The 14,464-nt window shown below is 39.0% G+C and overlaps 1 protein-coding gene across 4 annotated transcripts in view; it reads left to right on the forward strand.

Annotated features, from left to right (window-relative positions):
* HEATR5B (HEAT repeat containing 5B) overlaps positions 1-14,464 on the forward strand; it is a 62,565-nt gene that overhangs the window by 44,000 nt on the left and 4,101 nt on the right. For 3 of the 4 annotated variants that reach the window (XM_074579893.1, XM_074579890.1, XM_074579892.1), the window contains 6 exons: positions 517-644; positions 832-976; positions 5,375-5,644; positions 7,987-8,211; positions 10,804-10,955; positions 13,906-14,119. In XM_074579893.1, the coding sequence (XP_074435994.1) occupies positions 517-644; positions 832-976; positions 5,375-5,644; positions 7,987-8,211; positions 10,804-10,955; positions 13,906-14,119 (1,134 nt within the window). The remainder of the gene's footprint in view (positions 1-516; positions 645-831; positions 977-5,374; positions 5,645-7,986; positions 8,212-10,803; positions 10,956-13,905; positions 14,120-14,464) is intronic. The other variant, XR_012586124.1, reaches the window with a different exon arrangement.

Consider the following 14,464-nt stretch of genomic DNA (forward strand, 5'->3'; position numbering starts at 1 on the left):
AGTAGTGCTTGCTATTTCCCTTTGTTGTTTTCTAACAGCTTTAAGAGATGGATGCGATCACTTATTCTGAGGATTGCCAATAGTTTGCCGAGATATAGAGTTATTCACAACCAGAATTAAGTGCCATATGTATAATACAAATATTGCATAATTTTTGAGGCTTAATTTCATCTCAGTTATCTTTAAATTTAAAAGAGTTTAATAAAATAAAAGTCAATTTACAATTGAAGGATTCGGAAGTCGTGGATTTCTATTCAGTAATCTAAGTTGCTTGCTGTTACTGTTTATTATTTTTCCTGCCAAATTTTGGGGAGGACATGATGCAGAAGAGAAAGCGAATACAATTCTGCTATTTCTAATACATAAACTCTCTTTCCCTTTAGAGGAAGAGGAATTGAGCAAAACATGTATCCCTCTGAAGTTGTTAAAAACCTGCTATACCTATAAAGAAATTTAAAAAAGAAAACTTGATTTTATGATGATGTGAACCTTCTTTTTAATTATTGCTCTTTTCAGGTGTTAGTATACAGTTTTTGTGTTCCCCACGACCTGAAGAGCCTGTTGAGCATGTCACATCTTGTTTACAAGCACTTCATACTTTATTGGATTCCCCTTGTGCCAGGATCCATATTGCAGAAGATCAGGTACTGTATGAGCATGTTGTAACAATCAGCTTTTTCTAGGTCTTTGTCTTTCATCTGCGGTGATTACAAAAGCTGTAATTATTTCTGCATGAGAAAAGTATTTGCTCATCATAAGCAAGTGACATAACAATTAGGAATTGTTAAGTCCTAATTAATTTTTTTAAATATGTGTTTTGTTTTACTGTAGCTCCTTGGTGTTGAACTTTTGAGTGTACTTCACCGACTCCTCCTGACCTGGGATCCTCCTTCTGTTCAGCTACTGGTTACAGGAGTTGTCCAGCAGATAGTAAGAGCAGCTCAAGATTATTTGCAGGAAAAAAGGAACACCCTAAGTAAGATTTTGAAAACATGGCTTGCTTTGCAGAGTAAATAAGCAACAGGTTTTCATACTGTGAAAGGAACTCAAATACATTAGAGCGTGGTTACGCTGAGGAGGAAAATGCTGTGTATTCCACAGATACTCCTGACGTATTCATAATCTTACCTGCTGATTTCTTCTCTTGTAAGATGTAGTTTTTCTTCCTCTGATCATTCTAGTGGTTATTCATGTCCTGGTTTTCATTCATTTTTTCTTGAGTATGAGTGATAAAAATTATAGCCAGCACACCACTTCAGGTCCTACTAATACTTTGCTCAGTTTCATTAATGTTTCTCTATTGACTGCCTCCTAGCACTTAATTTACCTCTTTTCTGAAGCTTAATCATTTGGCCCCCAGTGTAGGGTCTTGTGGTGCGTCCCTGGCACAACTGGCATTCATGGGGTGAATGAGCTCCTACTGGAACCAGTGTAAAAAGTTGCCTGCCCAGGAGATCTTGCCAGGAGTGGGCGCAGACTTGCATCTGGGTTCTTACTTCACTGACATTCAGGGTGTGTCAGCAACCAGGAGGTCTGGGAACAGGGTGTGCAAACAGGAGCGAGGCAGTTGGCATGGAAAGGCATGCTCATGCAGCCCAGAAGTGCTGCTCAAGACTACAAGACTGCTAGAGTCAGCATAATGATGGCAGTGACATACAGCAAGACACAGTCTGCCGACTGAGGAACAATCACCTCTGGCACATCAGAGGTCCAATGACCTGGCTTGACATTCAGATGAAAGTCCTGATGTGACTGTCCTCCAGGTGCTTGTCTGTGCAGCCAGGGCTGGAGGTGACATTGGTCTCACCTGAGAGATGTGAAGGAAATGCATGTGAAGGTGAGCAGATTGTGTAATGTCAGGAAGGGCAAATGAGAGAATGGCCTGTTCGTCACAGAGATCCTGCAGGCACAGGACCCCAAGACCCCTCTGTCACGGAAGGAGGGATAGCCATAGGCTATGCTGGAATATGGCCCTGGAGGGTGGGACTCCCATGAAGGTGGAGGCTGCAAGGTTGTGACTTCTAGCAACAAAAGGCTTTATCTCCACGCATCTAGTTGGAGACACTATAGGATCTGGCAAGAGGAGAAGAGGAACAAGCTGTCAGGGCAGATATCTGGGCCAACCATCCCTCTTTGGCAGCTCAGAACTGAAACCACTAAGAGGAAGTGAAGGGTGATACCAGTCAGGAACTCTCTTCTTGTTTGCCACAGACTGCCTAATCAAGAAGAGAAGGTGAATGAAGCCATATTAAACCAACTGGAAGAAGCCTTTAATCACAAGTTATGGGAGTCTCGTGAGAGATTTTTATTATGCAGACATGCTGGAAGGGCAGCACTGCAGGATGCTAACAATCTGAAGCTTTTGGAAGCGTATGAGGCACAGGTTTTTTCAGTGTGGATGCTGGACTGTCCAAATAAGGGAGGTGCTCAGTGGATCTGCTACTCGCTAATACAGAAGAAATGGTTATGAAGGTTAATGGTAGCTGTGGCTGTAGCAGCCATGGGATAGTGAAGTTCATGATCCCGAGGCAAATGGAGAAAGCAAGTAGCACAGCAAAAGCTTTGGGCTGACTTAACAGACTTGGGCTTGTGCAGGGAGCTTGCAGACGAGATCTTGTGGTAAACTTCCCAGAAGGGCAAAGGAAAGAGATGGTTCATGTTTGGTGACAATATCTCATCCAAAAGTGCAGGATGCCAAACAGGCATAGCAGGAGGCTTACTTGGCTGAATGGGAACTTCTGACTGAGCTCAAATGTGACAAGGAAGTGTATGGATGGTGTAAGTGGGGCCAAATTGCTCAGGAAGACTACTGAAGATGTCTGCTCAGGTATGGAGGGGTGGAATTAGGAAAGTTACAATTTGGCTGGAGCTGAGACTGGTGGCAAATGTTAAGTGTGACAAGAAGGGCTCTTATAGATATGTTGGCAGCAAGAAGACCAAGGAAATTTGGACCTGCTGCTGAATGGGTTGGATGATCTAATGGCAAAACATGGGAAAGGGGGGAAAAACTGAGGCAGTGTTATCTTCTTTGCTTAGTCCTCCTGTGTCTCTGTGTCTAGTGAGCAAGTTTAGGGTAGAGAATTGCTACCTACAGTAGATGAGCATCAGGTTAGGGACTGCTTAGGTAAAAGTTAAACATACCCTGGAACCAGATGGGATGCATCTGAGGGAGCTGACTGATGACATGCTAAGGCTGCTGCAGTCATCTTTGAAAAGCTGTGGAACTCAAGACTGTGGTACTGGATTGCGCAAGTGGTAGATACAGTGGAGGGCAGTGCTGCCTCTCAGGGGAATCTTGAGTTGCAGGGCTGAGAACCTGCTGAAGTTCATCAAAGACGAGTGCGAAATCCTGCATTTGGGATGGAGTAACCCTGTGCACTGGTATAGGCTGGGGAGCTGACAGACTGGATAGCAGATTTGCCAAATAATGAGTTGAATGTGATCTTTGGTGTGCCTATGCAATACTGAAAACTCTGTTACTGGGCTGAATTAGAAAAGTATGACCAATACATTAAGGGGTATGATTTTTCCTTTCAACTCAAGCTTGTGAAGATGTATCTGGAGCAGTGTCTAGTTTTCTTTGCCCTTCCCCCTCATCCTGAGTAAGAGAGGTGTTGAGAAACTGAAGGAAGTCCAGTGGAGGTCCACTAAGCTGTTTAGGGAGATCAAGTATGTGACACATGATGGGAGGCTGAGAGAGCTGAACTTGTTTAGTCTGCAGAAGAGAGGGTTAATATGCGATAGAATAGCAATCCCCCTTCTTAAAGGGGATTTAAAGAGAAGACCAATCCAGACTTTTCTGAAAGGCACATGATGGAAGGACAAGAGGCAATGAACACAAGTTGCAGTAAAGGAAATCTAGATGGGATACAAGGAAAGAAATTGTCACCATGGGAGCGGTGAAACAGTAGAACAGGTGCCCAGGGATGTTGTGTCATTTCCATGCTTGGAGATGTTCAAACCTGGACCAGCTCTGAGCAACCTGCTGTAGCTTTCAAGTTGGCCCTATTTTGAACAGGATATTGGACTTGGATGATTTATGGAGGTCCCTTTCAGCTTAAATTTTTCTGCGATTCTCTGAGTTGATCTACCTAAATCCTGTTCCTCTACTTTGCCTATATTGAGCTTTAGTAAAATTACTTATTTCTTATTTTATCCCCATCTTTTGTGGTATATTTCAGCTTCTCATGTTTTGCTTAGGCTTTCCATCAGGATATTCTGTTAGTTTGTTTCTACTTTATGTAAAAATATCCTTGATAAGGGTTTTGGCATCAGTCCAAAAGCTACTTTCTGAGGTACTTTTATTAACTTTTTCCTTTTAGCAGAGCATCTCCCTGTTCAATCATCCCTTTACCATTTCTTTAAAAGTCTCGCATTGGATGTACTGTTTCCATCTTTGCCAGGTAAATTAGTTTCCAAGTGGTACCCTGGCAAATAGTTCATTGATACTGGTTACGTTAGATCTGTTATGCTTTCTTCTACCTGAAAGAAATAAAGTAAAACCCAAAGAATATTCTCTTACTAAGGAAAACTACCATCTTAGTCTGGCACAATATGCTGTTGAGAAAAAAAAACCTGTTAGCTTTTACCTGTTTTCCACATAGAAACAGAGAGAGAATTTTGCTGGAACTTGAGGAACCAGCACAGCCAAAAATGCAAGCTCTGTTCCTTCATATGAATTAATCGAATTGTTTACTGCAGGCCCAGTAAGTTGTATTTTTCAAATCTGTGAATGTGATAACGCTAGCAATCATTTAAATTCACAGTAGCTCCATAGGGGTAGTTCAGGCCAGCTTTGACTTACTGAATCTCTGTTTGTGTTTAATGGGAGAAGGAGAAAGACTGCAGCTGCCCAAGCTGCCATTCAAAAGAGAGACTTTTGGAACTGAATGCACTGAAATCATGAACTCAGACATAGAATCCTACAATGCTTTTCTGTTCTCTTATTTCATAATCAATGTAGGCTGAAATAAAATTTTGTCGGAATGGAACATTTACTTAATAGCCATTAAATTAAAAAATACTGTTGGGCCTATTTATTTGGTGGTCATTGCTGTTAATTTTACAATTAGTTTTAAAAGAAGCAAAATAATTCCTGCATTTTTATTTTGTGTAAGTATTGCTATTTTTTTTTCCTAGTTCGATATGGATTTTTAAGTATTGTTGCAATCACAACACTTCTAAAGCATTTTAAACCCCTTTACATCATTCTAATTAAAACATTTAGTTTGACATGAACCATGTTTGTCATATCTTACTGTGAAGCAACGTTTTCCTCTTGATTTTTAACTTTTTTTTTAAAGAGTGTTTCATGTAAGCTTTGGTATGGAATCCTCCTTAAGTGTATTCTCAGACATTTCTTTCCTTTTTTCAGATGAAGATGATATTGAGGAAAAAGAAAATCCTCTTGCTTTAGGAGAGGGAGGTGCAAGTGGTGGTCTTGTGCCGGGAAAATCTCTGGTCTTTGCAGCCATGGAATTGCTCATGTTTATCCTAGTACGGCACATGCCCCATCTGAGCTCAAAAATGTCAGATTCTCCAAGTCACATTGCTGCCAAATCCCACCTCTCTGAGGAAAGTGCTCGTCTTGTGGCCGCCACTGTTACTATACTGTCTGACCTGCCTTCTCTGTGTTCTCCAGCAGGTAAGGTATTGTAACAAAATATATGTGAGTGGTTACTATAGGGGAGGCATAATGAGCATATGATGTTAAAAGCAAATGAAGTATATTTTCACGGGATACTTTAAAGGTCATCTATTGAAAATTATATTTAGGTTCTAAAATAAATGAAGAGTTCAGGCTTTTTCAGTGAGCAACATGAAGGAAATGATTTGATTTTAAGTTTGCATGTGTGCTGCAAGTTTGCTGAGGAAATGAGTTCTATATCACTATGATGTTATTGGGTTTTTTTCCCCTTCCTTTTTTTCATGATTTTGAAACCTTTTGGCCAATTGTAATCATATTGTTAAAGAATATAGACATCTCAGAGATAATTAAATTCCTGAGAAGTTCATGAAAAGTAGCAGCTGGATGAAAAGAGAATCCTACTGAGTTAAAAACCAGCACAATTCAGCTGTGATACGCTTGGTTTTTTGCAGCCGTTGGCTGTCAGTCATCCCAAATGTGTCTCTAAACTAAATGGAGCTTTCTTCTGCCCAGGGAGACTGTCACAAAGGATATGTGTAAACTAGGGTAATTGCACTGACTGGAGTTCATGGGTGAAGGACATAATTGCACAGGAAGCTGTGCTCTTTGAGTTTTGCTTTTCAGAGAACAAATTGCTTAACTGTTGTCCTGTGGGTCTCTGGGAAGTTTCACACGCGGATGTAGATGAGACATTTTGCAGGTTGGTCCCTTAATGAGATGCATGCTAAATAACATATTTTGACAAAGTCATGCTCAGAACACAACATGGGCTGTCTTCAAATGGACAATCTGTGTTGTGCAATTCTTTAAAAAACAGTAGATTTTGAGATGATCTGGTGTCCTGCACTGTTTTTGTTTGATTCCTGGTTCTTTTTCTTTTCTCTCCTTTTTTTTTTTTTTTTTCTGGGGGGTGGTGGAATGGGCAAAAAGAGTAATGGTACTACTTGTGTTGATTGGATTGAAGGCATGACTCCCAACATTTGCCAAGTCACCCGCAAAAGTAGCTCAGAAACTATTGTTAGTCTACAGAGACTAAGGCTAGAGTTGTTGTTTGGTTTTTTTTTTTTTTTTTTTTCCCCTCATCCAGAAGATGTAGCCAACTGAGAGCTGTAGAGGGAGGTGGTGGCAATAGTACATGCACAAACATTTGTGTTAATTGAACCTTTGGATGTAAGGGAGACTGTGAACAAAGAGAACAGGGGGGTTGGACTAGATGACCTTTAAAGGTCCCTTCCAACCCAACACATTCTATGAATTCATCACTTTCTGTGACTGAGTGGGTTTTTTATATTTCTTCCTCTTTCTTTAAAACATGAGCATCTTGCAGTCTCCATCGGACAAGATCCTGGGCAATGTGATTTAGAGGAACTGCTACTTCGAAAAAGGGGGTTGGACTAGATGACCTCCAGCAGTCCCTCCCAGTCATTAATTATTCTTAGTGTATTTATCCTCACAGCGTTCCCATAATTAAGAAAATGGCAAGATTTGTGTTTCCACAAATGTGGAAAAATGAGGCATAGAAAAGATACGGAAAGAGAATTGACTGAAGTGAGCTGTAGAGTGATATTACACATCTAAACTCAATAGCACCCTTCTTTCAGCCCTACAGGGGCTTAAAGCCTACCCGTGTTATTGAAACTCCTTCTAATAAAGTTCCCATGTGTCTAAAGTCAGGTTATGCGCTACTTGACCAGTATTTCTTGACTATGGTTAACTTGCATCTGCAGGACTAGCTGCACAAAACAGATAGGTGTTGATTTCTTTAGAAAGGCAATGCAGTAGGAGGAGAATTGTTTTGTCTCATTTGTAGAGTAGTCAGACGGCTACAGCTTTTGCCCAGGATGTGAGACACCCAGATAACTTCCTTACTTTGCTTCTAGGGCTTGTACCATACACCAGCTTCCTTGGAAAGTGCCATAACTTGGTTTGGATACCTGTTTCTTGTTGTTGTTGTTTATTTTATATACTCATATGCAGATCCTGTTTTAAGATATTTAACAATCTGGATGTGTTCAATATGATACATACCATGTGTCACATGCCATGTAGGGCAAAACTTTAATAGCTGAATCATCATTCCTGAATTGACAGCAACATTTGAACTGTTGGCTTGTATGACTTGTGTTATGATACACTTCAGTGGTACTGATGAATGAATTTGGTGGTAAAATATTGAATGGCTCACATCACTTGCTATTTAAATTGCAGTTTATCTTGGTGTCTCCTTTGTCTCCTAGCCATATATATCCATATTGGGAAAGCTGAAAAGGTTATCTACCACACTTGTTGGAATTAACTTCAGAAACTCTATTTTGTGTTTGTTTTTGGGTTTTTCTTAGGATGTATGACAATCTTACCCACTATCCTATTTTTGATTACAAGAGTATTGAAAGAAACAGCAGTAAAATCAGCAGATAACCAGGTCCCACCTCCAGTCAGTGCGGCCCTTCAAGCGATAAAAACTATTGTTACTCTTCCAACAGTCAAGACTGATGAAACTCAAAAACAATGGACAGGTCTTATCCGCAGCACTCTGGCATCTATCTTGGAATACTCTCAACCTGGTAAGTGGTTTCCCAGTGCAGGAGAGTTAAAGTTACAGAACTGGGTTTTGCTGTAATGAAAAGGCAAGTATTATGTCTGCCTATAATATAATAGGCTTCATGTCTGAGGGTTGGGGATTAAAAGTGGTAATGAATTGCTTGTAAAATTGAAATGGGAGAAAGACCTGAGTGCACAGAGCATAACTGATCAAAGTTATTTAATAGTTGAAGACAAGCAGAGCATTGGCTTTAAGAAAATACAGTTACATCTCAGGACTTCCCATGCCAGATTTGTCCTTGTTTTCTTTGATACTATTGATCATAATCTCCTGTTTTGCCTTTTGCAGTTCATCTCAAAGCTGCCCCCCCCCTCCCCCCAGCCCTTTCTGTAGGGTATTTTTCTGTCCTAGTTCAGACTTTCCTCTTCCATTTTGAATCCCTTTTCATGATGTGATTATTTCATGCTTTAGGTTTTTCTTCGTCTGACCTTACCAGTCTTCATTGTTTCAGCTAGTGACTTGTTTCTGGAACTCAGAAATCTACCTTTTGATATCAGTCAGTCTTTCTGACATCTGCTGACTGTCTTGCAAGTAAAATCTAAAGGAGTCGTAAACTGAATTCACTTCAGTTCATGGACCATGCCTTAATTTCTGTCACTACTGGCAACTCTAGATATGTTGGCAAGGTCTGAGCAAACTATCATTTCCACCCCTCCTTTCCTCTTTCCATAGAATACCTGCTAGCTTAAAGGAAAGGAGATTTTAGTTGCCAAACCAGTGTTTGTATGGGAACTGATCTCTTTACTGAAACTGTAATTGTTCAGTACTGTACATGGATTCGACACCTTGAATTAAATCTCAAGAAAAATGGCAGTCAGTGTATCATTTAAGTGTTTGCTGACATGATTCATGTAGTCTTAATGACAGTGAGTGTTAAAGTGAATAAGTGTGAAGACAGCAAGTGATAATTGTGGCATGGTTCATACTGGAGCAGGATATTCACAATACTCTTACAAGCTTTCAGTGGTGAGAAAAAAAATCCTATCCCTGCCAAAAAAATCTGTTACCCACCAGCAGGATGTCTACTGTGTCTCTTTAGAGAACTGCAGACTACTTCTCTTGGTTCACATTCGTACTTTGCCTTACCCTTCAAAAAGCGTCTCAGCACATAGTTAGCAAAAGAGAGACACAAAGATCTGTCATTTGCATAATGGTAGTTCAGCCAAAAACCATCCCATTACATCGCCCAGGAGTCATTTATAGAGACTGAAGAGAGCCTTGAATAGAGTTACTCATGTGAGAGATAGGGACTCATGTGAGAGATAGGGAGCAAGTAGGTAGTTGCAAACAATCCTGAAAATGTCTGAAGGGGAAGGATCAGTAGATTTGTGTTAACCAAGTCAAACTCCTAATTGGATTTGTCACATCAGCTTTTGTCTTCCAGCCTTTTGTTACTGTAAAGATTTCCCAGTTCCTCTGTCCAGAAACATTACTGGCTTTAGGCTTTTTTGCAGACTTCAGAAATCTTTGTCGGTTCCTTGCAAGAGTGTATGTTTTCTTTTTCCTTTCCAGTCTTCTGTGGAGTAGGACACATCACACACATAAGAATCTAAGCAAGGTCTATTGCATACGATTTCAAGTCTCACAATAAAATGTAAACAAATTCAAAATAAAAAAAAATTAAACACATTTTTCACTTAAAATGTTTGGAGTAGTTTTTTGAAATTTGAGGTTTTGAAGTTTGAGTTTTTGAGGTTTCGCATCATGGCTAAGCCAATTGAATGACTAGCTGACATCTGTAAAGGGCAGTCATGCTGTTTTTCTTTTTGCTGACTATGTAGCTGCTGTTTCTTTGTGCCTCTCAAGGGACAGCAGAACCAATCTGGCCAACAAACCCAGAAGAACAGTACTTTATACATATAATATATCTATATAATAATAATTATATATAAACATAGGGGTTTTTTTTTCCCTGCTGATGTAAATTCACGAATGAGATCGTGAAGACAGAGCTTGTGCAAGGAAAAAAAGGATGACAATGGCAAATACAGGCTAAGTGAAAAGTGGGAAAGTTTAAGTAGGACTGTTTTTATTTGTGACAGGTAGTGTCAGATCAGCTAGTCTGTTATGTGAAACCTCATGTCAGCTAAAAGTTGTTGCCATGCTGGGTATCAGTTTCTTACTCTGCTGTACCAGCTGAAGAGATTAAAAAAAAAAAAAAAAAAAAAAAAAAAAAAGTGAAGTATTTTTTTAATGGGGAAAAGATCTAAAAAATATATTTTTCCTCTCTTACTTACATGTTGAAAACAAAAAATATGACTTGGTCAGAGAAAGCGTGGCTGATGTTTTTTCCTTGATATTTAAGTTTCAGAAAGCTTGACTGACTTTATTAAAGCAACTATTAGAATAGAGTTGCTCAGCTTTTTGCCAGTCGCTATCAATAATGATAAAGTGATTCTGCAGTAAGTAAATGCATATTTGTATGCAGCTGCAAATAATTTCAAGTACATTTATTTCCTCTTCGTGAGTTTATCCATGTTCATTGCCTTTTACTAAATAAATTGGAAACCCTTTTTGGAGTAAGCTAATAGCATGTTTGTCTTTTGTTTTTCAGAAGCCTCTAAGCCTATTCTTGATGAAGTAAGCATACTTACAGCTATTGCTCTCTTCCTTTTGTCAGCAAGCACTGAAATAATTGGAGTGCAGTCTTTACAAAATGGATGTATGAACAGATTTAAAAGTGCATTAAATTCCTGTGATCCTTGGGTAAGATCATGTTATAGGAATGTGAATAATATATAGCTGAGAAAAACTAATTGTTATTTACTTAACACTATTTCTTGAATGCTTTGTGATCCCTTTACTTCAGAGACAGATATTGATTGTCAAAATAACTAGAATTTTCAATAGCGTATTATAGAAACTCTTTAGTGAGTAAAACAACCCAGGGTAAGCTCTTCTAGATAACGTGTGTTCATGGCCTTGTGCCATGTTCTCGACTTGCAGCTTTTTAAAGTGGTGACATTTCTGCATTAATACTAATCTTTTATAATACAAACTAAACCACTTTTTCTGCAGATAAAATTATAGTCCACAACATTTCTGATGAATTTTATATTTGCTTTTGCAAAACCTGTGCTTATTTCCCGTGTCCAAAGACAACTCAGTTTGAGTGCGAAAATGTAATTTTGTGGTCACCATCGGAACATCTACAGATTTTTGAATCATCTGTCTCCTGATTCCACTTCTGTCCTTTTGTTTGTCTTTATGAATATTCTTCTAAACTATTTTCTCACTAAAGAGGGAAACTAAAATTTGTAGACTGATTTTGTTCAAGCAGGCTAACGTGCTGTATAGGTAAGCTTAACTGCTCCAGCCAAGTACACATCGGTTTGAGTGGGTATACAAATCTGTAGGTGGGAGCTAAAGTGAAAGATATATAGTGTTTCCACAAGTGAGCATTGCAGAGATTCTCGAGAAGAAAAACACACAAAAAATGCTGATGTGTTTAGGGTCACAGTGAGGCATTTAAAATCATGTTTAGACTGATAATTCTTCTCTGCAGCAGGGCTGACATTTTCCAGGTGGACATAAAATTCAGTTGGTTCTGAAGCCTGACTTCAGGTGGAAAGCTACTTAAAATTTTAGCGTGTGAATGGAAATGTTAGTTGTATTGTGCAGAAACTTTTATGTCATATTCTCTCTCAGCTCTGTCTAAACACATGAACAGTGAGAGAAGTTCATCTTTGACCACCACTCTCCTGGAAAGCTGTCCGTGAGCTGGAACTTAAACCACTATTCTTGTAATTCACAGAGAATGCTTTGACAGCAGCCAGATTGTGTCCACTCTCCTGGCTGATGTGCAGAACATATACTCTGTAATACTTGTGTGTTCCTTCTAGTTTTTTAAATGTAAAACACTCATTGTTGGGGTCAGTAACTAGACACCTGTTTGTAATAAAAACATTATACTGATTGTACTACAAGCATTGAACCGATTTTGGAAAAAAACTCTTCTAAGGAAATACCGCTGCCTCATAAGAAATACAGGAGTATTTTTTTAAACTGTTACCACCTGCAAAAGTCTGAAAGGTTAGATATCATGTATAGTAGTAACCAGAAGGCTGGTGAGCTCAATTTCATTTTGCCCCAACAAGGGAACTTAGTTGAGGGACCCTTCTCTCTCAATGCTAATGAGTACGTTTTACAGGGCAGTGTGCTTTACATGCTTTGAAGAAGCCCTGATTTTTACCTCACAGGAACTTCTGTAGACATCTGTGAGTGCAGAATAGTCAAAAGATTTATATTGTATAAATGGAATAAAAGAAGTTTGGAGGAAATTTTGCTGTCAGATGGAGTCATAAAACGCTTATTTGAATTATGCATGCATGTAAGAAAAGAGACTTTTACCCCTTATTTCAACGGCTAATAATCTTAACAGCTAATAGGGAGTAAAGTTTAAAGGATGTAGACAGAAAGGGAAGGGAATTATTTGGAGTGGTATAGAGAGATAGCGGACACAGGTCAAAGATGATGCTGAGTAAGGCATTAGGATAAAATGTTCTTCTGGGGAGCTCTGTTAGAAAGCATAGAAATGGTATTGGAAGAAGCATTATTACTTCTGGCCTTAAAAATGGATTTGTATAAAAAAAACCAACAACTTGCAGCCCTATACTAGTGAATTAACTTGTATTTTCTCACTATTAGTTTTTGTTATCTATCACTTGTATTCAATGTTTTTATCTATACATCTATGTTTCCAGTCATCCCTAGATCTCCTCACGGATGATTGTGTTCAGTAATACTTCCTCTAGAATGTTTCTGTTCAGCATGTGCTCAATAACTCATCCTGTTTGGACTTGAGTGCAGTTTGAAAGCATGAGCAACGTTTTATCCTTGTATTTGTTGTGGGGCTTTACCTTTTCAAAAGTTCTGGGTTATTTGTGTGGTATTCTGGAGGAAGATTTTTCTACATCCAAATGAAATGCATTCATAAGTTCATCTAAACAAGATCATCAGTGAGTCATTTTCCCAAATGTTGACTTTAATAATCCCTGCTTTCCAGAGAAAAGAGCGGGAGGGGGGGAAAAAAACAGAAGGAAGACAAGGAGGGGGTTCTGTGATCCAGCTCACTGTATAGCCACGTGTATACTCCTATGCTACTACCAGCACAAGATGGAGAATGAGAAGGAAGGAAGGAGAGGCCTGCCACTTTTGGCTACAGCCTTGGCTCACGTTAGAGCAATAAGATCACTTTAATCTGATCTGAATCATTTTTATGGTCTGTTTTATCCTTCTGAGATTGGAATAGCATTTCATGATTTTGCTATTACTATATAGATATATTTACTATTAGTGCTGTTAGTTTTGAGACTTAAAGGTGTAGCTCTCTGTGGACCTGTGTGACTGAATTGTATCACATTAACCATTCCATTATTTTCTCTGATTTCATTTTGTTACTACTACTTAGTACCTGCATGTTCTTTCTAACTGGCCTTCCTTTTATTGAAAACTGGGATAATATTATTTTAGCAGATGGGCTGTGTTGCTGCTTTCCTCTTATTCAGTATGTTTCCTTCCCCTTTAGTCTTCTCTTTCTCTTTTTTTTTTTTTTCTTAGTATCACGTGTCTCACATACATAGATAAGAGAGTTTATTAGAATTCCCTGAGTTAACAAATAACTTTCAGGACAATGTATTTATCTTGATTCAATTAGGTTCAAGCCAAGTGTTACCAGCTTCTGCTTTCAGTGTTCCAACACACCAATCGTGCCCTGTCAACTCCATATATTCATTCATTGGCCCCTATCATGGTTGAGAAGTTGAAAGCTGTGGAAAGGAGCCGCCCGAACAACAACCTGGAGCTGTTAGCAGTCCAGGAAGGAATTAAAGTCCTTGAAACGTTGGTTGCCCTTGGTGAGGAGCAGAATAGTAAGTACTTCGTTTTTTCTAGAGAAATGTGTAATGCTAAAATAGAATATTGAGCATTAGAAATCTTGCAGTTAGGAACTTGATGGCATAGTCACAAATAGACCGCGTCTGCGCAACATGCCTTTCTAATTCCAGTACTAGAACTTTCGTACACCTGGACTCGTATAGCACACACACTCTGATATGCCTTTGTATTTCTGGTGGTTGCAGGAAAAAAATTCTAAAGATGAACTGCAGCACTGAGTGGTGTTTTCTTCTCTTTGGAAAAGAGTAGTTCACACTGTTCAAATTTACTTTTTTGACATTGTTAACTTTTATTTACTTTAGCAGACTCATCACTTTTAT

The sequence above is a fragment of the Larus michahellis genome, chromosome 3, assembly GCF_964199755.1.
Source record: "Larus michahellis chromosome 3, bLarMic1.1, whole genome shotgun sequence".
Lineage (NCBI taxonomy): Eukaryota > Metazoa > Chordata > Aves > Charadriiformes > Laridae > Larus > Larus michahellis.